Source organism: Myotis lucifugus, unplaced genomic scaffold (assembly GCF_000147115.1).
Source record: "Myotis lucifugus unplaced genomic scaffold, Myoluc2.0 scaffold_155, whole genome shotgun sequence".
NCBI lineage: Eukaryota > Metazoa > Chordata > Mammalia > Chiroptera > Vespertilionidae > Myotis > Myotis lucifugus.
The window spans coordinates 2924649-2948570 of NW_005871203.1; the positions used below are offsets into that span (position 1 = coordinate 2924649).

The window sequence follows — 23922 nt, forward strand, 5'->3', positions numbered from 1 at the left end:
GACCAGCTCGCGCGCACCGGGCCTCCTCGAAGGAACGGCCTCCTTCCAGGCCCCGTGGCAGTGCCCACTCGTCCCCACTTCCAGGGGCACCTGGCTGGGTCCCCCCAGCGTGCGTTTCCTGCGTTCGAAGTAACGCAGCCCCCAACTGGCCTTGTTGGCAACTGCCCACTGCACTGCTCAGCCCCACAAGCGCCTGGTGCCAGCACACACACCGCGAGCGCGGTGCACACTCCGCTCGGTGCTGCACTCGGCCGGCTAGTGATGCCCGCCCAGCCCGGGGTCACCTGCGGGCGGAGTCTGATCTCGCTCTGTCTCTCTCTCTCCCTCCCTCCCAGCTGTGGCAGGCTGCTCTAAGCACGCTCAACCCCAACCCCACGGACAGCTGCCCCCTCTACCTGAACTGCGCCACCGTGGCCGCGCTGCCCTCGCGGGTGAGCCGGCACAACAGCCCCTCCGCAGCGCACTTCATCACCAGGCTTGTGCGGACCTGCCTGCCGCCAGGAACGCACCGGTGCATCGTGGTGAGTGGTCCGAGAGGAGGGCTCCTGCCTGCAGGGCTGCCTCCGAGCCCAGCCCGCTGCAGCATGGCCCCGAGCTCAGAGCTGCCGCCACCGGCACGGTCACCCCACCTTTAACACACCGGGAAGCTTGGGCGGAGAGAAGCCATTTCCCCCAGAGCAGTTCTGTAGGCACATCTGAGACTCAGATCCAGACTCGGGTCTACTGTCAGGTTGTGAGACAGTGGTTCCGGGGAAGGCCCCGGGGTGAAGGCTGGTTGGCCTCCTGTGTGCACATCGTATGCAGGGTGGCCTCTGAGCCCTAGCACCTCCTGACTGCAGCTCCCGGGGGCGTGTCCTGCCCCCCGCCCTCATCACCGCTCTCCTCTCTGTGCTGCAGATGGTCTGTGAGCGGGCTGATGCCTTCGCCTCTGCCTGTGCCCTGGCCCGAGCCTTCCCGCTGTTCACCCACCGCTCAGGTGCTTCCAGACGCACAGAGAAGAAGACGGTCACAGTGGAGTTTTTCCTGGTGGGACAAGACAATGGGCCAGTAGAAGTGTCCACTTTGCAAGTGGGTGTCTGGATGTTCAGTGGAGTCTCTGGGCCGCTGGGAGGGAAGTCTGGGGAGTGCTCTCTCCCTTCTTGGGGAGGACGGTTGGGCTGCTGTCCTTGCTGAGGAGGCCTTTGCTAGCCGCTGCGGGCTCCCTCTCCCTCAGGGTGGTCTGTTTTCAGGATGCGGGTTTGTGCCCCTAGTGTTTATGGAGCACCTAAGCAGTGCCGGCTCTTTCATGTTCGAATGCTAGTCGTCCTGTGCACGTACATGTCACATACCCTTTACGGCATACTTTCCCATATGTTATTTCGCCGGAACCTCAGGACAACCCTTTGTGAGCAAGGCCAGGCCGGAAGTGATTTCCAACTCACAAGTCTTGTATGGTTTGAGTGTCAGCTTCCCTCCCCTGTGGTGTGACCATCTCAGATCCCCACCTCCAGTCCCATTCCGGCAACCACACCTGCGCTGTCCTTTCCCCATCTCACCCTTCTGTCTCGGGAAAGCGGTCACTGTCGCTCCGGAGCTCCTGGAGGGCAGAGGCCTGATCTGACGCATGATTTTCCCAGGACTTGGCTCAACTGCCCACTGCCTCGGGGTGCCCCACCCACACCTCCTGCTCTCCTGGACCACTGCAGTGGTCCCTTAACTGGTCCTGCTGCCCCCAGGTCCCTCCCCATTGCCTTACACACGTGCACCAGTGTCTTCCAAGTGCTTGTCAGGTAGCAGGCCCTGCTCTCAGCCGATGTGTGCACACTCACGGGTCAGATCACTGAATTGTCACAACAGGCCTGTGAGGCGGGTCCTGTTGTTATTACCGTTATAGAGCTGAGCAAACCGAGGCTCAGCGACATGAAGTGACTTTCTGGGGCCACTCCAGCAAGGGGTAGAGTGAGTTTTTAATTGCAGCGGCTGTCTGTCTAGCATTGTGAGCACAGGAGGTGCTGATATCCCATATGGCCTTGTCCTCACTGTGGGGACCTCTTCAGCCCCCGTCCACATCCTGGTCTCCTTCAGGTCACTGTAGCCTTGAATGGAATGGCATGCTGTGGTCTCTGCTGGACTTGAGTCTCTTGGACATCTTTGGATTCTAAATCCAGTGTGGCACACAGTAGGTGCTCGAATAAGCATGGATGGAATGAGTAAATGAATGAATGATCCTGTGTGTGTGGTGAAGTGATGAGGTACAAACTCTACCCAGGTCCACATGGCTCTGTGTGTTTTCTGCCCTCGAACCCGCGCCAGCTGCGTGGGAGAGCTTGCTCACCGGAGGTCTGTGAGGCAGCCACCTGGCCTCCTTCGAGACCAGTCTCAGGGCATTGACGCACTTCCCAGACAGCGGCCACAGGCTGCGTCAGAGATGAGCAATGGATTTGTGTGTGTGACGCCCACAGGTGGGGACCTGGTCCTCCCCTGGGAGAGCCCGCTGACAGTCACCGGGACCCCACAGGCACATCTCATATCTGAGCTGTCAAGTCCTGTATCTCTGCCTTTTAGGCTTTGGGGTTTAATTACCTCAGAACAGGCAGAGCTCGCGCAGCAATTGGACAGGGCCTGGGAGGTGGCGGGCTGGCGCTGTCCCTGAGCCTGCCGCCCTGACACCATGGGGCCAGAAAGCCGCAGATGAACTCAGTGCTGTCTGCACCCCCGCTAAACCTGCACAGCTTTTCTCTTTTAATATTGCCGCCTGTCTGAAGCTTGGGGGTGGTTGGGGGGATGGACTGGGGCAGAGACAAAGGAGAGAAGCAAAAGTGAGATGGGAGTTCTCAGCAGAAAGGCCGGGGCGGGGCGGGGTGGGGGTGGGGCAGCCAGTGTCTGGGACGAGTCTGTAGGCCCTGGTGCGCCCCTGCCTGACGTGCCTGTGGTGGCCGGCTTGGGGTGCTGGGTGGAGGATGGGCTGCACAAGGCAGGTCTGCCTGTTTCTTCCCTGCTTCTGTCTCAGAGCAGAATGGCATCAGGTGACCAGGAAAACAAGGGTGGGCTTGGGTCTGCAACACACTCACAAGGGGCTCACGTCAGAAAAATGCCTCCCCGAGGGCCAGCGGGGAGTGCTTTTACTCTGGAAAGATCCAGAGGAGCTTCTGGGGGTGTGGCCTCTGAGCAGTGCCTCGGGATGGCTGGGGTCTTCAAGAGAAGAGAAGGGAGGGTGTATTGGTCAGCTCAGACTGCCATGAGGAAATACCCCAGACGAGGCAGCTTAACCAACGCATCTACCTCTCACAGTTCTGGAGCTGGAAGTCGGAGATCAGGGTGGGTTCTGCTGAGGGCTCCCTCCCTGGCTTTCAGAGGGCCACCTCCTCGTTGTGCCTTACAGGGCAGAGAGCGTGCTTGTAGAGACACTAATCCCATCAAGGGGGCCCACGCTGTTGACCCCCCAGAGGCCTCCTAATACCATCCCAGGGGGTTGAGGCTTTCACAGTGCATCTGAGGGGCTCAGACATGTTCGTAATAGAGGGCAGCACCTCCTGAGAGAGGGTGTGGGGATTGGCAGAGGCCACAGGTGGGAATGCCCAGGACACGTTGCAGGCCAAGCACAAGGGTCACCTGCCACCGTGTGGAGTGCAGTAGCAGGCGAGGAGGCTTGGGAAGAAGGTGGGCCCCTACAATGCCAGGCCGGACGCTAGCCAGGCGGAAGGGTCACTGGCATTCTGTAGATCGCTGGGTGGGTCAGGAGCTGGGGGGTGAGAGCAGGCAGCTTGACTCTTGCTTTCCCCTCCACCTGCCCCTGCTGCTTTGTCAGCAGCCCCGCCACCTCCCCCAGGTGACGAATGCCTCTGACACCTTCCAGTCACCAGGGGAATGGACAGGAGGGACAGCCCCCTTCCACCTGGTCTCAAGGCCCTGGTGACAGCCTCTATTTCTTTCTAGTGCTTGACCAATGCCACGGACGGCGTACGGCTGGCAGCCCGCATTGTGGACACACCCTGCAATGAGATGAACACAGACACCTTCCTTGAGGTGCGTGGCCCTAGGGGTCAGGCCAGGGGGTGGGACCGGGATGGGCTGGGTATGGTAGACCACAGGGAGGGTCACAGGAAAGCTGGGGGCCAGAGAGGGACAGTGCTCATAGTCTCTGCTCTTTGCCTGGGGAAGCCTGGGGCTGCTGCAGACCAAGACCTACTGTCCACCCAGCTCTCAGGGGCCAGCAGCCTCAGCCGAGGGGGTGGGGGGACAGAGCCTCTTTCGAAGGCCCCTCTGCAGGACTCCAGCCAGGAGCTACAGGAAATTGCAGAGTTTGGAGGGCCAGCCTTCTCTCCTGGGTTTAATCACACTCAAAGCAAGAGACTCAGAGCCGCTGGCTTCCAAGCCTGGTTCCTCCCCCACCGTGCAGCCATCAGCTAGTCCTTGGCCCAAAGCCTCGGCCTCGCCTTGAGTTAAGCTGTCTTCACGTGTCTTTGTGTTGTTGTTTTTTCCACGAACATATCCAGGAGATTAAGAAAGTTGGAAAAGATCTGGGGATCGCCCCAACCATCATCCGGGACGAGGAGCTGAAGACCAGAGGGTTTGGAGGTGGGTGGGGGCTGGTCCTCGCCGGACTGGTCCTCAGGGAGTGCTCCGGGGCACTTGGCTGGCAGAGTGGCAGTGGGCACGTGGTGTGTCGTCCCGAGCTTCACCCTGAAAGAAACCGGCCTGTGTCCAACCCCAAGACCAGACCCTGGGAAGCAGACTGTCACTGGGGAGAAGGAGGCAGTGGTTCAGGTTCTGATTCAGATTCTGGAAGCCGTAGGGTCCAAGGCCTCCCCGCCTGCTCCCTCTCCGGCCTCCTCACGTGTTACTGTCCTGGTCCTCGGGCCAGCTCATCAGGGCCTTTCTGTTCCTCGAATACACACAGTCACGTCCGCACCAGGGCCTTGTCCTACCGACTCCTGTATCTAGGATATGTTTTCCCAAGACGCTCTCAGGGCAGGACTGCCCTACCCTGCACACCTCAGCTCAAAGCCACCTCCTCAGAGAGACCTCCCTGAGGACTAGGCCCACCCTCTCCCGCTGCCCGGCCCCGGCGGTGCAGTGATGACCAGGACACGGTGCTTTCAGACTGGCTGGGGAGGCTCACTATTTGCTCTCCATGTTCCCAGGACAGATTACCCCAGAAGGTAGTGGAGAAAGGGATGCTGCATGTCTCACAGCTCTGGGGGGGACGGGGGACGGGGGGCGGGAGAGAATCTGGCCAGGGTCTCTCCCAGGCTGCCACCAAGGTATGGACTGGGGCAGCTGTCATTTGAAAGCTTGACTGGGGCTGGGCTTGTGCTCCCAGCAGGGCACACTCATGGCTCTGCCAGCAGGCCTCGGGCTCCCTGGCTGCTCCTTTCCACGCCCTCTCCTCAGGAGGCACAGCCAGTAGCTTCTTCCCTCAGGGCAAGGTCTCTTTGTAACCTAATCTCGGAGGTGGTGTCTCAGCATCACCTCCAAGAAGAAGTGAGACACAGGATCTTGCCCACACTTAGGGAGGAGGTCATCTTAGAGGCGCCAATTACAAGTGGAGGGAGAGGCCACTCCCGTAGGGGAAAGCTTCACAGAGGAGGGGTCCTTTGCAGTGGGTCTTGCAGGGTGAGTAGGAGTTTGTCAGGCAGCCATTATTGGCTCTTGTCCTGGTTGCTGTGATCCTTCAGTTCAGTTACTTGGGGCCCCACAGCAGGCATGATTTTCTGTAGCAGATGGGGCATAAACTGAACAGTGAGGCAGTAGTTGGAGTGAGCTTGGAAAGGGTGGTGTGGTGTGCTGAGTGCATGGAGGGTTCAGGGAAGGGAGAGCAAGCGTGGGCTGGAGCAACCTTGAGGCATTGTCCAAAAATCATTTCATTCTGCAATCCTGTTCATTTCTTTCTGGGAACGATACAATATTTTTTTCTCAGCGGGTTTTCTTGCCTAACAATGCTTCGCATAGAATTTGTTTGCAGTCCAGAGCTTTGGAACTAATTTGCATTCCTCATCCCCCGCTGGCCAGGGGCAGGAAAGGGGGCAGGGAGCTCAGCGTGGACAGCACAGCTCTCCAGGAGCAATACCCCAGAGCCTGAGGATACTTCCTGTGGGGGAACTGATGTTTCTTGGGGGTGGGGGGGGCTGCTGGGTCTCCTCTGCTCAGTTCAACCTGAGTCTGACTGCCCCTCCCTGTGCTTCCCGTAGGAATCTATGGTGTTGGCAAAGCCGCCCTCCACCCGCCAGCTCTGGCCGTCCTCAGCCACACCCCCGACGGAGCCACCCAGACCATTGCCTGGGTGGGCAAGGGGATCGTCTACGACACCGGGGGTCTCAGCATCAAAGGGAAGGTGAGGTGCTGGCCGCTCAGGCAGTCCCGGGTGCGGAAATCTAGGGGGTGCACGGCTCTCAAGTGTTGGAGGAAGATGGCCAGGAGCTTGGCGTTGGGTGCACCTCTGGGGAGCTGGGTTCGGGAAGGGAGATAGTGGATCCAGTTCTCCTTCTGAGAGGGATAGTTACGTGCCCCACTTCAAACAGGGGTCTGGAAACAGAAAGTCTGGATAGGATCCAGAAACAAGCTGCAGAAGTGATTAAAGGGTGGGTCAGGAGAACTGGGGAGGCCGCGTGCAAGGAATCAGGCGTCTCTGTTCTGCGTGAAGATGAATGAGCAGGTTTCCAGGGACCGAATGCTCAGGGGTGGTCTGTACAGAAAGCACAGCGCTAGGTGAAGCCAGGGGGATGTGGGCCCAGAGGCAAGCCCCCTGGGGTGTGGCTACGAGGCTGAGGTCTCAGCAGTCACGTCTGTGGGCGGCCTTTGGAGTTGGCTGTCTCGGGGATGGATGCATGTGGGATGTCAATCTGTGCCCGTGTCCGTCGGCCTCTGAGAGGCCTGCCTTCCTCCACACTCAGCTGGGCACAGGAAGAGCCAGCCACCTTCACCGGTCACCCCACACACTGCACCAGGCCTGGGCCGGGCTCTAAGGGACAAAGACTAGGGAGGGACTCGGAAAGAGCAGACATGTGACATGTATGCAGAAGGAAGTCTGAAAGGAGGAGAAGCAACCATCCCAGAGAGAAAGCTTTAGAAGGGAGAGGACAAGTGAGCTCATACAGAGCAGACACTGAAAACTGGCTGCCCGCGTGCCTCACAGATGTGTCCTGTTGGCCCAAATGGTGTTTTAACATTTGAATTAGTTACCAGCTTTTAAAAACAGGAAGAATTCTCCCAAAAGACTGGGTTTCTGACCTTTTGTAACTCAGAAGGTCCGGCCATGCCTGTCCTGCGTCCCCCCTGGCGCCCTTGGCCGCAGCTCAGTGGCGGCCGACACCATGGATATAGCTTATACCCTGCAGTTTGCCACAAGCCCCATCACTCCCTGCCGCCTCTCAGACATTGAACCCCAGTGTCAGTTGCTACTTAGGGTAGGCATTGTGCTACTGGTTTTTGTACTTGTAGTCTGTCTAGTATTTGGTTCCTACAGTGGATGATCTGTTTGTTTAGTTTTGTGTTTGATTTATAACACTCTCCCTTCTTCAAACAACAAAATTATTTTCAGGACTAATCAGGAAATGAAACTAATTATAATAAAGGTTTTTAAAAAGCACACACCAATAGTGAATTAACCGACAGTGAATTCTCCTTTATTGAATTCCATACATATTTTCATGCCAGTAAAAACTCTTAAAATAAATATTACAATACAAATGAACAAAACAGTAATGGATTAACACTTTTAAATAGAATTAATGTAATCTGTATTTTTTATTTTCTTTTTATGTATTGGTTAGAGAGAGGGAGAGAGAGAAACATCCATTTGTTGTTCCACCTATTTATGCATTCATTGGTTGCTTCTTGTATGTGCCCTGGCTAAAGATCAAACCCCCAACCTTGGTGTATTGGGATGACACTCCAACCAACTGAGCTACCAGCCAATGCATAATTCTTTAAAAAAAAAAAATTTATTGATTTTTTACAGAGAGGAAGGGAGAGGGATAGAGAGTTAGAAACATCGATGAGAGAGAAACATCGATCAGCTGCCTCCTGCACACCCCCCACTGGGGATGTGCCCGCAACCAAGGTACATGCCCCTGACTGGAATCAAACCCGGGACCCCTCAGTCCACAGGCCGACGCTCTATCCACTGAGCCAAACCGGCCAGGGCCATAATTCTTTTAATAGAAAAAAATGTATGCCTCCATATTGGTTGTGTTAGTAGATGTCAGCTATAGTTTTGTTCTCAGGCATTGGCGTCTGCAGATCTGTCAATGACTTAATCAGAAAAGATCTCCACATTTTCACAATCACTAGATAGACAAAGGCACCAGATTTGTCAGTCTGTCTTCACTCATGGCCCATAAAAACACTCTTCATTTTAATTTTGAGGAGTTTCTGTGACATGAAGCAACACACACAAATACTCAGGAACAGTCTTTAGCATAAGTATCTCTTGATGAAGACTGCTAAAATCTCTATTACCCAAGAAACTCCAGAAATTGCTATACTGTCCATGTGTTCAGTTCTTTGAGATTGATTCTAGCAGCTTTCAAATATCCGTGGAGTAAGAACGTTTCAAACACAACTCCACGCATTCACCTGGACTGAGAGGCGAGGAGACGTGAGCTCATGGCAGCCTCGGGTTTACTGTGAGTCCACGTTTGCAGGGAGGAGCACATGGCACCGCGGGCACCGTGGACACTGACACGGAAGCCAGCCCGAGCCATTCTGACCGCTGGGAATGGTCCTCAGAGTGGAGGCGCGGCCCTGGGGCTGTGCGTGTGGGGCCAGCTGTGAAGCCAGCAGTTATTACCATCCATTAGAATAATGTTTCTAAAAGGATAAGTAATTAAAATAGGCAATTTGAAGCTTTTATTTAGAAGATAAGGACTCACTTTTACCAGCTACAGGTTTTTTGGGGAGGAAGAATTTATCACTGATGACAACAGGCAAACTGATTTTTAGTCAGTGTATTACTGCTCTTAAGTTCTCCCCAGACAATGAGCCTCTCTAGTCTTCTGTTGCCGGCCACCCCCTCCCTCCCACCCTTGCCCCAGAGGCAGCTGAGTGCTGGCCGGTAGAATTGTGGGGTGGTTTCTCCTGGGATCAGAGGCTTCTTTTTGATGTTGGCTTGTTGGAGGGTCAGAGTGAGAAGCGGCTTCCTATGAATTAGTCATTTTGCTGGTGGCACCAGCTCCCCATTTAGCAGGAACACTCATAGCTCCACTTCCAAAGTTTCAAAGACAAATCAGGATCAGCATGAACTAGCAGGTGTCAAAGACGTTAGTCTCAGGACCCCTTACACTCTTAAAAATATGGATCCAAAAAGGTTTTGTGTATAAGGTTGATGTCTGTTGATATTTCCCCTACAAGAAATTAAAACAGGGAAATTTTAAAGATATATTTACTAATTCATTTAAACCCAAAGAGGCCCACACTAAGACACATCATAATTAAAATGCCAAGGGTTAAAGACAAAGAATCTTACAAACATCAAGAGAAAAGTAGCTAGTTACCTACAAGGGAATGTCCATACAACTGTCAGTTAATTTCTCAACAAAAACTCTGCAGGCCAGAAAGGAGTGGCAAAGAAATATTCAAAGTGATGAAAAGCAAGGACCTACAACCAAGATTACTCTACCCAACAAAGCTATCATTTAGAATTGAAGGTCAGATAAAGAGCTTTGCAGACAAGAAAAAGCTAAAGGAGTTCATCACCACCGAACCTATATTACATGAAATGTTGAAGGGTATTCTTTAAGAAGAGGGAGAAGAAGAAAAAAATTAAAAATACGAACAATAAAATGGCAATAAATACTATCTATCAACAATTGAATCTAAAAATCAAAATAAATGAACAAGAAATCTAATGAACAAAAGAAACTGATGAATAAAGTAGAATCAGAAGCATGGAAACATGGAACAGACTGACGAATCTCAGAAGGAAGGGTGGTGGGAAGAGACTGATCAAAGATCTTATATGCATAGATGCATTACCTATGGACACAGACTATAGGGTGGTGAAGGCTTGGGGTGGGGTGGGAACAGGTTGGAGAGGGGTTATGGGATAAAAAGGGGGCATCTGTAATACTCTCAACAGTAAAGGTTTTTAAGAAATGAACATAATATAAACCCATTTTAAACCTGCACGTTAACGTAAATGTTATAAAAGAACTATTTTCCAAAGTGGAAAACAGTGAGGAGAGTGGCATGTTACATTTCTGCGAATCTCTTCAGTGCTCACCTTCATAGAAGATACGTGTGGCCATGTGTCTGCTGCATTTAGTGTATCGTGATATGTTGTTTCAGTCAAATGTCAAAAGAAAGTTTGGTTTCACTCACTTCATAGTTGGAAAGGGAGAAGTAGGGTAGTACAATTCGAGGAACTGGGGCCGTTCGTCTTGCTATTACACCAAAACTCTCCAAGCAGTGGCTCCCAAAGGCTCACTCTGATGCGGAACCTGAAACAATGTCAGTGAACGTTTATGCTGTTCCATTAGAATTGAGTGGTCCAGCTTGGACTTTGCCTGATTCTGTAATGTCGCGCCTGGGTCATTGGAAGACGTCGTTTGTAGAATTATGCAGACTTTTAAAGCTTGACACCTTCCATTAAATCACATTTCTTAATATCACCATTCGTCTCATTGAAAAAGTCATTGAGTATTCGGAAGCCTGAGGCAGATACAAGTTTTCCAAAATTCTGATTTTTTTTTCTTAAAAGCTCAAATTTTACCATTAGCAACAAATAACAATGGAACCGTTTTCGTGGAAGTAAGAGGCTTGCTTTGTTCATTTTTGAGGAAATATCTGCCAGACACCTACGTGTGAATAACCACCGTGTGTCAGCTGTTCTCTCAAGGAAGAAGGGTGCTGTTGAGAACAGAAGCCAGACGAAGTGGGAACTCCAGGCTGTGTCCGGCCTCAGGATGGAGGCGCATCGCTGAGACTGTGCGTGGGGCCAGCCGTGAAGCCGGCAGCCATAAACCTGAGCCCTCCGGTGCTCTGCGAGTACCTTCATTCCCTCACACCGAATATGGAAAGTGGCTGCATCAGTGCTTGAGATGTTTTCAAGTTAATAACTTCACTGCTTCAGCAAGGAAACTCAAGTGAAATGGGCAGCGCTTTCCTTTCCTGGAGGCTGGAAACGCGGCCGGGCACCGGCAGCTGGGTGCCATGCCTTGCTCAGTGCCACCTGCAGCCCACTTCTCACTTGCGGGCCATAGATACAAGCGTCAGCCAGTGCAAAACGGAAATGCCACCGTCGTGTCAAGATGGGGACCGTTTCTTTTATAAAAGTAGGAACGGAGTACGGGGGTGCTGCAAAGCAAACACATGAGTATTTCTACCCCTGTGGTTTGGTATTGTCTGCCCGCAGTTGGGAGGCTGCGCCAGTGACAGGGACACCGTTCCAGTGACCATCTCGAGCAGTTTTCTGTGGGCCATTTTGCAAGTGGTTTGCTTCCAGATCCGAGACCCTATTTTTCCTTTTAAACAGTCCTGTGCTTTCTCGCAGTTTAGGTCAAAAGAGACAGCTTATTTTCAATAGTGCTAGCTGGGTCATTTTCACTCAATTTAATTGTAAAAGCAGCTCAGTTTATACCTAAAAATACTTTCCATTAAAACTCCGGGCTCATGTAATCCGATAAAGGTTCAAAACATTGCTCAGTACATTTCAAACCCGAATCCTTATATGTGATGACCTGCTGTTAATTTAAAATATGAACTTGTCAATTAGCATTGGGAGCCTATAAAATGTAAAAATATGTGACCACTCTCCACCAGTTTATAGAAAATCACAATTACCTCTGTGGCAGGAAGGCACCTCTGTTTCTAGCAGCCTCTCATTAGACTGGTCTACCCAGGAGATGCCAATGGATGGGCAGGGTGGTGGGGCTGCAGGTGTCCTTGCCAGTGTGTGTGTGTGGGGGGGGGGGCGCCTTGGTGATGTGACAGTGACATTTGGGAAAATTTCACATTATCCCAAGTGGATAGCTCAAGAAAGTGACGTGGAGAAGCAAAGAGAGCTGAGAACAAAAGTGTCAATGAGGCCAGATGGTGCCAGCTTTAAATGCCAGTGCAAGGAAGTGGGCCTGTTCCCGGGACAGCCTGGGGACCAGGTCACAGCCTGGTCTCCAAGCCATGCTGGCCGTGTTTGTGTGTGTGTGTTTTTTAAATGATTCTTTATTGTTGAAAGTATTACATATTACCCATTCCCCCCACCCCCCTTGGTCCCCTCCAGCCTGCCCCCGCCCCTGTCCAAGGCCCCCATCGCCCCATTGTCTGTGTCCATGGGCCATGCATATATGCACACAAGGTCCTTGGTTGATCACATCCCACCCACCCACCCTCCACCACCTTCCCTCTGAGATTCCGCACTCAGTTCCAAGCTTCCATGTCTCTGGATCCACTCCGTTCATCAGATTATTTTGTTATTTAGATTCCACATATGAGTGTGATCATGTGATGCTTGTCTTTCTCTGATTGACTTATTTCACTTAGCATGATACTCTCCAGGTCCCTCCAGCTGTCTCAAAGGGTAAGAGATTCTTCTTTTTTACTGCTGCATAGTATTCCATGGTGTAAATGTACCATAGCTTTTGCATCCACTCATCTACCGATGAGCACTTGGGCTGTTTCCAGATCTTAGCTATTGTAAATTGTGCAGCTGTGAACATAGGGGTGCGTACATTCTTTCTGATTGGTGTTTCGGGTTTCTTAGGATATATTCCTAGAAGTGGGATCACTGGGTAAAATGGCAGTTCCACATGTAATTTTTTGAGGAAACGCTATACTGTTTTTCAAAATGGCTACACCCCCACCAGCAGTGTACTAGGGTTCCCTTTTCTCCACATCCTTGCCAGCACTTGTCATTTGTTGATTTGTTGATGGTAGCCATTCTGACAGGTGTGAGATGGTACCTCATTGTCGTTTTGATTTGCATCTCTCTGATGATCAGTGACTTTGAGCATTTATTCATATGTCTCTGGGCCATCAGTATGTCCTCCTTGAAGAAGTATCTATTTTTGCCCATTTTTTAATTGGCTTGTTTGTCTTCCTTTCATAAACTTGTATGAGTTCCTCATATATTTTATATATTATCCCTTTATCAGATGTATCATTGTCTAATATGTTCTCCCATGCAGTGGGCTCTTTTTTCGTTTTGTTGATGGTTTCTTTTGCTGTGCAGAAACTTTGTATATTGATGTAGTCCCATTTGTTTATTTTCTCCTTAGTTTCCTTTGCCCTAGACCATGGTCGGCAAACTGCGGTTCGTGAGCCACATGCGGCTCTTTGGCCCCTTGAGTGTGGCTCTTCCTAAGCCTTAGGAGTACCCTAATTAATTTAATAACAATGTACCTACTTATATAGTTTAAGTTTTAAAAATTTGGCTCTCAAAAGACATTTCAATCGTTGTACTGTTGATATTTGGCTCTGTTGACTAATAAGTTTGCTGACCACTGCCCTAGGAGATGTACAGTGGGGCCTTGACTTACGAGTTTAATTCGTTCCATGACGGAGCTCGTAACTCAAATTACTCGTATGTCAAATCAAAAAGTGAACGAGTGAGACACGTGATGCTGGGCTGATGTTGTGGCGTTCACTGTGACATTCGCTGCGCCAACTAGGGGTGGGGTATCTGAAGCTGGCTCGTAACCCGAATTTTAGCTCGCAACTCAAAGCAAAAAATCGGCGGAGAGATGGCTCGTATCTCGAAAAACTCGTTAGTCAGGACACTCGTAAGTCAAGGCCCCACTGTATCTGTAAACATATTGCTGCAAGAGATGTCTGCCATTTTGCTGCCTATGGTTTCTTCTAGGACTTTTAAGGTTAACTGACTTATACTTAAGTCTTTTATCTATTTTGAGTTTATTCTTGTTTATGGTATAAGTTGGTGGTCTAGTTTCATTGTTTTTGCACGTATCTGTCCAACTTTCCTAACACCATTCATTGAAGAGACTGTCTAGACTCCATTGTATGCTCTTGCCTCTATTGTCAAATATTAATTGGGCGTAATGGCTTGGGTCAACCTGTGGATCTCTGTTCTATTCCATTAGTCAATATGGCTCTTGTGCCAGTACCAGACTGCTCTGGTTATGGTGGCTTTGTAATATAACTTGAAATCTGGTATTGTGATTCCTTCAACTTTGTTTTTCTTTCTCAAAATTGCTGTAGCTATTCTGGGTCTTTTTAAATTCGTATAAATTTTTTTGAGTGTTTGTTCTAGGTCTGTGAAATATGCCGTTATATTTTAATAGGGATTGCATTGAATCTGTAGATTGCCTTGGGTAGTATTGACATTGTAATGATTTTGATTCTACCAACCCATGAACACGGTATATTCTTCCATCTGTTTCTGTCTCCTTCTGTCTCTTTTTTCAGCGTCCTGCAGTTTTACAAATACAGGTCTTTTGCCTCCTTGGTTAAGTTTATTCCTAAGTATCTTAATTTTTTTGTTGCAATGGTAAATGGGATTGCTTGTTTAGTTTCTCTTTCTGAGAATTCACTATTGGTGTATACAAAAGCCATCGATTTTTGGATGTTGATTTAGTATCCTGCTCCATTGCCAAATTCATGGATTAAATCTAGTAGTTTTTTGGTGGAGTCTTTAGGGTTTTCTATGTACAATATCACGTCATCTACGAATAATAAGAGTTTTACTTCCTCCTTTCCAATTTGGATGCCTTTTTTTTCTTCTTCTTGTCTGATCTCTCTGTGGCTAGGACTTCCAGTGCTATGTTGAATAAGAGTGGTGAAAGCGGACATCCCTGTCTTTTTCCTGTTTAGGGGAAATGGGTTTTTTTTGCCCATTGAGTATAATGTTCACTCTAGGTTTGTCATATATGGCTTTCATCGTGTTGAGATATTCTCCCTCTATTTCCAGTTTGCTGAGAGTTTTTATCAAAAATGGGTGTTGGATTTCATTGAATGCTTTTTCTATGTCTATTGATATCCTCTTGTGTTTTTTGTCTTTCAATTTGTTTCTGTGATTTATCAAATTTATCGATTTACTAATATTGTACTAGCCTTGCATCCCCAGAATAAATCCCACTTGGTAGTGGTGTATGATCTTTTTCATATATTGCTGGTTGTGATTTGCTACTATTTTGTTGAGGATTTTAGCAGCTATGTTCATCAGGGATATTGGCCTGTAATTCTCTTTCTTTGTAGTGTCTTTAACTGGTTTTCTAATTACAATAATGCTGGCCTCATAAAACGAGTTTGGAAGTATTCCTTCCTCTTGGATTAATCTGAAGTACTTCAAGGAGTATAGGTGTTAGTTCTTCTTTGAATGTTTGGTAAAACTCTCCTGTGAAGCTGTCCGGACCCGGGCTTTTGTTTGCTGGGAGTGTTTTGATTACTGCTTCTATTTCATCAGTTTTTATTGGCCTATTCAGGTTTTCTGATTTCTCCTGTGTCAGTTATGGGAGGTTATATTTTCTAGGAATTTGTTCATTTCATCCTCATTGTCCAGCTTGTTGTCATATACACTAAGTGGCCAGATTATTATGACCACCCCATCAGTACTTCGTTGGGCCACCTTTTGCCTTCAATACTGCGGTGATTCTTGGCATTGACTCCACGAGATGTTGAAAGGTGATGCGAGGAATTGGACACCATGCCTGGTGAATAGCACTGTCCAGTTCTGTGAGATTTGATGGCTGTGGAACCAGCTGCCTGATGGCTCTTTTAACTTCGTCCCACAAATGCTCAATTGGATTGAGATCTGGTGATTTTGGGGGCCACCTGAGCAAGGTAAAGTCTCCCTCATGTTCTTGAAACCACTCCTGCACAATACGAGCACTGTGGCATGGCGCATTGTTTTGCTTGAAGAAGCCATCTCCATTGGGATACGCCATCAACATGATAGGATAAACTTGATCAACAACAATACTTAGGTATGTTGTGCTATTCAGACATTGTTCTACACGAATTAAAGGGCCCAGATCATGCCAGGAAAACATGCCCCAAACCATAACACTGCCCCCACCAGCTTGAAGGGTTGTACTCATGCATGTGGGGTGCATGCTTTCATGCTGTTTCCGCCAAATTCTCACTCTGCCATCTGCATGATGCAACTGGAAACGTGATTCATCGGACCACATGATTTTTTTCCAATGCTCTACTGTCCAATCCTTGTGTTCCTGTGCGAATTGGAAACGTTTTATCTTGGTAATTGCAGACAGCAAAGGTGTTCGAACAGGCCTTCGGCTTCCATATCCCATACGATGCAGTGTACGGCTAATTTGCCTACAAACGTCAGGTGGTCATAATAATCTGGCCACTCAGTGTAGGTGTTCGTAGTATTTTTCCTGCAATCCTTTGTATTTCTGTGGTGTTAGAGGTTAGTTCTCCGCTTTGGTTTCTGATCTTATTTATTTGGGTCCTTTCTCTTTGTTTTTTGATGAGTCTTACTGGCAGTTTATCAGTTTTGTTTATCCTTTCAAAGAACCAGCTCTTGCATTCCTTGATTTTTTGTATTTTTTTTTAGTCTCTATGTCATTTATTTCTGCTCTCATCTTTATTATTTCCTTCCTTCTACGTACTCTGGGCTTTTCTTGTTGTTCACTTTCTAGTCTTTAAGTTGTAGGGTTAAATAATTTATTGCTGATTTTCCTTGTTTTTTGAGGTATGCCTGTAGTGCTATTAACCTCCCACTCAGAACTGCTTTTGCTGTGTCCCAGAGATTTTGGGTTGTTATTGTATGTTCATTTCCTTTGTTTCCAGGAAGTTTTTTATTTCTTTCTTGACCTCATTGGTCACCCATTCATTGTTTAATAACATGCTCTTTAGTCTCCATGTGTTTGAATGTTTTTGAGTGTTTTTACTGTAGTTGATTTCTAGTTTTATTCCACTGTGATCTGAGAAGATGCTTGATATGATTTCAATCTTCTTGAATTGTAGAGACTTGTTTTGTGTCCTAACCTGTGGTCTATCTTTGTGAATGATCCATGTGTACTTGAGAAGAATGTATATTCTGCAGCTTTGGAGTGAAATGTTCTATAAATGTTAATTAAATCCATCGATCCAGTGTGTCCTTTAGAGTCACTGTTTCCTTGTTACGTTTTTGTCTGGAAGATCTATCTAGTGAAGTCAGTGGTGTGTTAAACTCTCCTACTATGACTGTATTGTTGTCGATCTCTCCCTTAAATTCCTCTAGAAGTTTTTTTTATACTTTAGGTGCTCCTATATTGGGTACATATATGTTTACCAGGGTTATATCCTCTTGTTGGATAGATGTAGTGACCTTTGTTGTCTCTTGTGATGGCCTTCATTTTGAAGTCTATTTTATCAGATAGGAGTATCGCTACTCCAGCTTTTTTTTTTCTTTCCCATTTACATGGAAAATTTTTTTCCATCTCTTCACTCTCAACCCTTGTGTGTCTTTTGTTCTGAGATGGGTCTCTTAGATGACATATAGTTGAGTCATAGTTTTGTATCCAGTCAGCTACCCTATGACTTTTTGTTTAAAGTATTACCTCTGTCTCCTTTTCCCCCACTTGACTCCCCTCCCCCCCACCACTCCCGCTCCCCAGGATAAGTGCCCACCGCCCCAGTGTCCATGTCCATTGGTTATGCTAATATGCATGCATACAACTCCTATAGTTGACCTCTTACCCCCCTTCCCCTGCCTTCTCTCTGAGGTTGGACGGTCTGTTCAGGGTTTCTTTGTCTCTAGATCTATTGTTGTTCATCAGTTTATGTTGTTTATTATATCCCACATATGAGTGAGATCATGTGATATTTATCTTTCTCCAACTGGCTTATTTCACTTAGCATAATATTCATTCTTTTTTATAGCAAAATAGTATTCCATTGTTGTAGATGTACCACAGTTTTTTAATCCACTCATCTGCTGATGGGCACTTAGGCTGTTTCCAAATCTTAGCTATTATAAATTGTGCTGCTATGAACATAGGGGTACATATATCCTTTCTGATTGGTGTTTCTGGTTTCTTGGGATATATTCCCAGAAGTGGGATTACTGGATCAAATGGGAGTTCCATTTTTAATTTTTTGAGGAAACTCCATACTGTTCTCCACAGTAGCTGTACCAGTCTGCATTCCTACCAGCAGCGAACTAGGGTTCTTTTTTCTCCACATCCTCACCAGCACTTGTTGTTGGTTGATTTGTTGATGATAGCCATTCTGACAGGTGTGAGATGGCACCTCATTGTTGTTTTGATTTGCATCTCTCGGATGATTAGTGACTTTGATGATGTTTTCATGTCTCTCAGCCTTCTGTATGTCCTCTTTCAAAAAGTGTCTATTTAGGTCCTTTGCCCATTTTTTTATTGCATTGTTTATCTTCCTTTTGTTAAGTTGTATGAGTTCCCTGTAAATTTTGGAGATTAAACCCTTATCTGAGATAGCATTGGCAGATATGTTCTCCCATGCAGTGGGCTTTCTTGTTGTTTTGCTGATGGTTTCTTTTGCTGTGCAGAAGCTTTTTATTTTGATGTAGTCCCATTTGTTTATTTTCTCCTTAGTTTCCATTGCCGTAGGAGCTGTATCGGTAAAGATGTAGCTACGACATATGTTTGAGATTTTGCTGCCTGCGGATTCCTCTAATATTTTTATGGTTTACCGTCTTACATTTGAGTTCATTAACCATTTTGAGTTTATTTTTGTGTATGGTATAAGTTGGTGATCTAGTTTCATTTTTTTGCATGTACCAGTATCTGACCAATTTCCCAGCACCATTTATTGAAGAGACTGTCTTTTTTTTAAAAAAATATATTTTATTGATTTTTTTACAGAGAGGAAGGGAGAGAGATAGAGAGTTAGAAACATCAGTGAGAGAGAATCATCGATCAGCTGCCTCCTGCACACCCCCTACTGGGGATGTGCCCGCAACTAAGGCACATGCCCTTGACCGGAATCAAACCTGGGACCCTTCAGTCCGTAGGCTGACGTTCTATCCACTGAGCCAAACCAGTCAGGGCTGAAGAGACTGTCTTGACTCCATTGTATGCTCTTGCCTCCTTTGTCAAATATTAATTGAGCATAATGGCTTGGGTCGATTTCTGGGTTCTCTGTTCTGTTCCATTGGCCTATATATCTGGTCTTGTGCCAGTACCAGGCAGTTTTGAGAACAGTGGCTTTGTAATATTGCTTGATATCTGGTATTGTGATCCCTCCAACTTTGTTCTTTTTCTCAGGATTGCTGTGGCTTATTGGGGTGTTTTTTTAATTCCAGATGAATTTTGGGAGAGTTTATTCTAGGTCTGTGAAATATGCCATTGGTATTTTAATGGGGACTGCATTGAACCTATAAATTTCTTTGGGTAGTATGGACATTTTAATGATGTTGATTCTACCAATCCATGAACCCAGTATGTTCTTCCATCTGTTTATGTCTTCCTCTATCTCTTTTTTCAATGTCCTGTAGTTTTCTGAGTAGAGGTCTTTTACCTCTTTAGTTAAGTGTATTCCTAGGTATCTTAATTTTTTTTGTGCGATGGTAAATGGGATTGTTTTTTATTTTAGTTTCTTTTTCGGTGAGTTCATTATTGTTGTATAAAAAACCAATAGATTTCTGCTACATTGCCGAATTCATTTATTAAGTCTAGTAGTGTTTTGATGGAGTCTTTAGGGTTTTCTATGTACAATATCATGTCATCTGCGAATAATGACAATTTTACTTCTTCTTTTCCAATTTCGATGCATTTTATTTCTTCTCCTTGTCTGATTGCTCTGACTAGCACTTCCGGTACTATGTTGAACAGGAGTGGTGAAAGTGGGCATCCCTGTCTTGTTCCTGTTCTTAGGGGAAATGGTTTTAGTTTTTGCCCATTGAGTATGATGTTGACTGCAGGTTTGTCATATAAGGCTTTTATTATATTGAGGTATGATCCCTCTATTCCCACTTTGCTGAGAGTTTTTATCAAAAAAGTGTTTTTGATTTTGTTGAATACTTTTTTTTGCATCGATTGATATGATTATGTGATCTTTGTCTCTCAAATGTGATGTATTACATTTATTGATTTGTGAATATTGTACCATCCTTGCATCCCGGGAATAAATCTCTCTTTAGTCATGGTGTATGATATTTCTAATGTAATGCTGGATCCAGTTTGCTAGAATTTTGTTGAGGATTTTAGCATCTGTGTTCATCAGGGATATTGGCCTGTAGTTCTCTTTCTTTGTGGTGTCTTTATTTGGTTTTGTCTTTATCTTTGACTTTATCTAAGCTTCATAGAATGAGCTTGGAAGTGTTCCTTGCTGTTGAATTTTTTGGAATAGTCTGAGGAGGATAGGTTTTAGTTCTTTTTTGAGTATTTGGTAGAACTCCCCTATAAAGCTGTCCGAACCAGGATTTTTGTTTGCTGGAAGATTTTTGCTTACTGTTTCAATTTCATCAGTAGTTATTGGCCTATTCAGGTTTTCAGATTCTTCCTGATTGAGTTTTGGAAGGTTGTATTTTTCTAGGAATATGTCCATTTCCTTTAGGTTGTCCAGTTTGTTGGAATGGAGTTGTCTGTTCTTAGTTTTTTTTTGTTTGTTTGTTTTTTACAGTCCTTTGTATTTCTATAGGGTCTGTTGTTACCTCACCTTTTTCATTCTGATTTTGTTTATTTGGGTCCTCTCTCTTTGCTTCTTGGTGAGCCTGGCCAGAGGTTCATCAATCTTGTTTATCCTTTCAAAGAACTAGCTCTTGATTTCATTGATCTTTTGTATTGTTTTTTTGGTCTCTATGTCATTTATTTCTGCTCTGATCTTTATTGTCTCCCTCCCTCTGCTCACTCTTGGCTTTTCTTGTTGTTCTCTTTCTAATTATTTTAAGTTGTAGAGTTAGATAACTTATTAGCATTTTTTCTTGTTTTTTAAGGTAGGCCTGTAGAGCTATAAACTTCCCTCTCAGGACTGTTTTCACTGTGTCCCATAGATTTTTTTTAATAAATCTTTATTGTTCAGATTATTACAGTTGCTCCCCTTTTTTTCCCCCATAGCTCCCCTCCACCCAGTTCCCACCCCACCCTCTGCCCTTACCCCCCACTGTCCTCATCCATAGGTGTACGCTTTTTGTTGCCGGGTCATACACATGGAAAATGTAGCTATTTCCATCTGTGACGTGTCCCTGTGTTCAGCCACACAGGGACCGTCTCAGTCTCACAGGGGCCGTCGCAGCCTCACAGGGACCGTCTCAGCCTCACAGGGGACCCATAGATTTTTGATTGTTGTGTTTTCATTGTCATTCGTTTCCAGGGTGTTTTTAATTTCTTCTTTGATATCTTTGGTAGCCCAATCATTGTTTAATAGCATGCTATTCAGCTTCCAAGTGTTTGATTTTTTTCATTATTTTTATTGTAGTTGATTTCTAATTTCATGCCATTGTGGTCTGAGAAGATGCTTGATAGGATTTTTATCTTCTTGAATTTGAAGAGACTTTGCCTGTGTTCCAATATTTGGTCTATCTTTGAAAATATTCCATGTGCACTTGAGAGGAATGTATATTCTGTAGCTTTGGGGTGCAATGTTCTGAAGATGTCAATTAATTCCATCTGATCTAGTGTGTCATTTAGAATTAATGTTTCTTTGCTGATTTTTTTGTTTAGAGGATTTATCTAGTGGTGTCAATGGGTTATTAACGTCCCCTACTATGATTGTATTGCTGGCGATCTCTCCCTTGATATCTTCCAGAAGTTTTTTTATGTATTTGTGTGCTCCTGTATTGGGTGCATATATGTTTACCAGAGTTATATCCTCTTGCTGAATTGCTCCCTTTAGTATTATGAAGTGGCCTTCCTTATCTCTTGTTATGGCCTTCACTTTGAGGTCTATTTTGTCAGATATAACTGTTGCTACCCCAGCTTTTTTTTTTTTTTTCTTTTCATTTCCATTTACCTGGAAAAAATTTTTTCTATCCCTTCACTATCAGTTTGTGTGAGTCCTTTGTTCTGAGGTGGGTCTCTTGTAGACATCAGATATATGGGTCGTGTTTTCTTATCCATTCAGCTACCCTATGACTTTTGATTGGAGCATTTAATCCTTTAACATTTAAGGTTATTATGGATAGGTAATTATTTATTGCCATTTTAATTGTGTATTCCTGGGTTTCTCTCTCTATTTCTTCTCATTACAGCAGTCCCTTTAGCATTTATTATAATGTTGGCTTGGTGGTACTCCTTTAGTCTTTTTTTGTCCAGGAAACTCTATATTTGACTGTCTATTTTGAATGATAGCCTTGCTGGATATAGTAATCTTGGTCTCAGATCCTTGCTTTCCATTACCTTGAGTACTTCATGCCATTGCTTTCTGGCCTGTAGAGTTTCTGATGAGAAATCAGTTGTCAGCCTTGTGGGAGCTTCTTTGTAGCTAACAGTTTGCTTTTTTCTTGCTGCCTTTAAGATTCTCATTTTGTCTTTTATTTTTGGCATTTTAATTGTGATGTGTCTGGGTGTGGGCCTGTTTGGGATTTTCCTGTTTGGGGTTCTCTGTTCCTCCTGGACTTGTGTGACTTTTTCCTTTACCAGGCTAGGGATGTTTTCTGCCATTATTTCTTCAAACACGTTTTCTATCCCTTTTTCCCTTTCTGCCACTTCTGGCACACCTGCTTTTCGAATATTGTTATGTTTCACCTTGTCCTACAGCTCCCTTAAGCTGTCCTCCTGTTTTTTAATTGTTTTTTTTTTCTTTTTGGTTTGCTGATTGAGTTATTTTTACAACCCTGTCTTCTAATTCATTGATTCAGTCCTCAGGTTCTCCTAATCTGCTGTTTATTCCTTCCAATATATTCTTTATTTGTGCTATGTCATTCTTTATTTCTGTTTTCATAGTTACTATATCTTTTATCATGCTATTGAACATCTTTACCATCATTATTCTGAATTCTGTACTACATAAATTTCTTATCTCTGGTTCATTTATCTCTTCTGGAGAATTCTCTTGTTCTTTCATTTGGAGTTTGTTTCTTTGCCTCCCAATTTTGGCTGCCTGTTTGGGTTTGTGACTGTGTATTAGGTAAATCTGCTATGCCTCTCAATCTCTAGTGCAGGACTGTGTCAAATGCTGTTTCTGACTAATTAGATCAGGCAAGATTCAAAGCCTCCAGTAATCATCTCTGTCTACAGACTGATAGGATTTTGTCTTGAATTGCCCTCAGGCAATCATCCACAGGTGTGGCAAGAGTGTTTTCAACAGGTGGGGCAATTGCTTCTGCCTGGATGCTATTGTTATCCTGTCTCTTAATGGGCCTCAGAAACTCTGCACTGTGGTGCAAGGCATTTTCCAATAGGGTGGATCAACTGTCTTCCCCCCAGGCCAGGTCACCTGTATAACAAATGTCTGTGTGAGAAAGATGACCTCCGCAGTGTGAGGGAATGACTCAGCACAGGAAGCTGGGGTGTCTGCCTTCTGAGCTCTAATCCCAGAGCCTCTGATCCTGGCTTCTGCTCACACAGCTCCAGTCCACTCTGCCCGCCCTCTGTTGGAGCACAAGATGGGTGGCTGCACAGGGAATTTTGTGTGTTGGCCCTTTAAGAGAGTGCTGGAATTTCCAGTCTCTCCCTGGCTCACAGCCACCCTGCTGCTTCTCACAGCCAGAGGTGATGTGGGTACCCTCCTCAGTTCTGGTGCTCTCTGCTGGGGGCCCAGCTTGGGGATTAGACCCCACAGTTCTCAGTGGCAACCCCCACAGCTGGGATATCTCTCAGAACTTCAGTTGCTGTCTGTGGGAGCCCTGCCAGCCCTTTCGCACCTCCACCCCTCCTACCAGTCTCTATGTGGTCTCCACTCTGTCCTCAGTTATCAGGGTTCTCTCCAGAGAATCTTCTGTTGACTATTCAGGAATTTTTCTTTATTTTAGGTGTAATTCGTTTGGTCCTGGGAGCATGTCCGTGTACCTTCCACTTACTCTGCCGCCATTTTTAATCTCCTCTGTTGTGTGTTCTTTATCATCGTTCCCCTCCCTCTCTCGCACATCCCCTCATCCTCTTTCCTCTTCGTCATTCTCCTCCTCCTCAT

The 23922-nt window shown here is 46.3% G+C and overlaps 2 protein-coding genes across 3 annotated transcripts in view; both read left to right on the plus strand.

The window, feature by feature from the left end:
• STX16 (syntaxin 16) overlaps positions 1–473 on the plus strand; it is a 36859-nt gene extending 36386 nt beyond the window's left edge. Inside the window, exon 10 of the mRNA XM_023759426.1 lies at positions 336–473. The gene's annotated coding sequence lies outside the window, so the exon portion shown is untranslated. The remainder of the gene's footprint in view (positions 1–335) is intronic.
• The window catches only part of NPEPL1 (aminopeptidase like 1), a 63633-nt gene continuing 40049 nt past the window's right edge, over positions 339–23922 (plus strand). Inside the window, exons 1-5 of one of the 2 annotated variants that reach the window (XM_023759424.1) lie at positions 339–521; positions 898–1068; positions 3916–4005; positions 4476–4557; positions 6171–6313. In XM_023759424.1, the coding sequence (XP_023615192.1) occupies positions 898–1068; positions 3916–4005; positions 4476–4557; positions 6171–6313 (486 nt within the window). In that variant the 5' untranslated portion in view covers positions 339–521. The remainder of the gene's footprint in view (positions 522–897; positions 1069–3915; positions 4006–4475; positions 4558–6170; positions 6314–23922) is intronic. The other variant, XM_023759423.1, reaches the window with a different exon arrangement.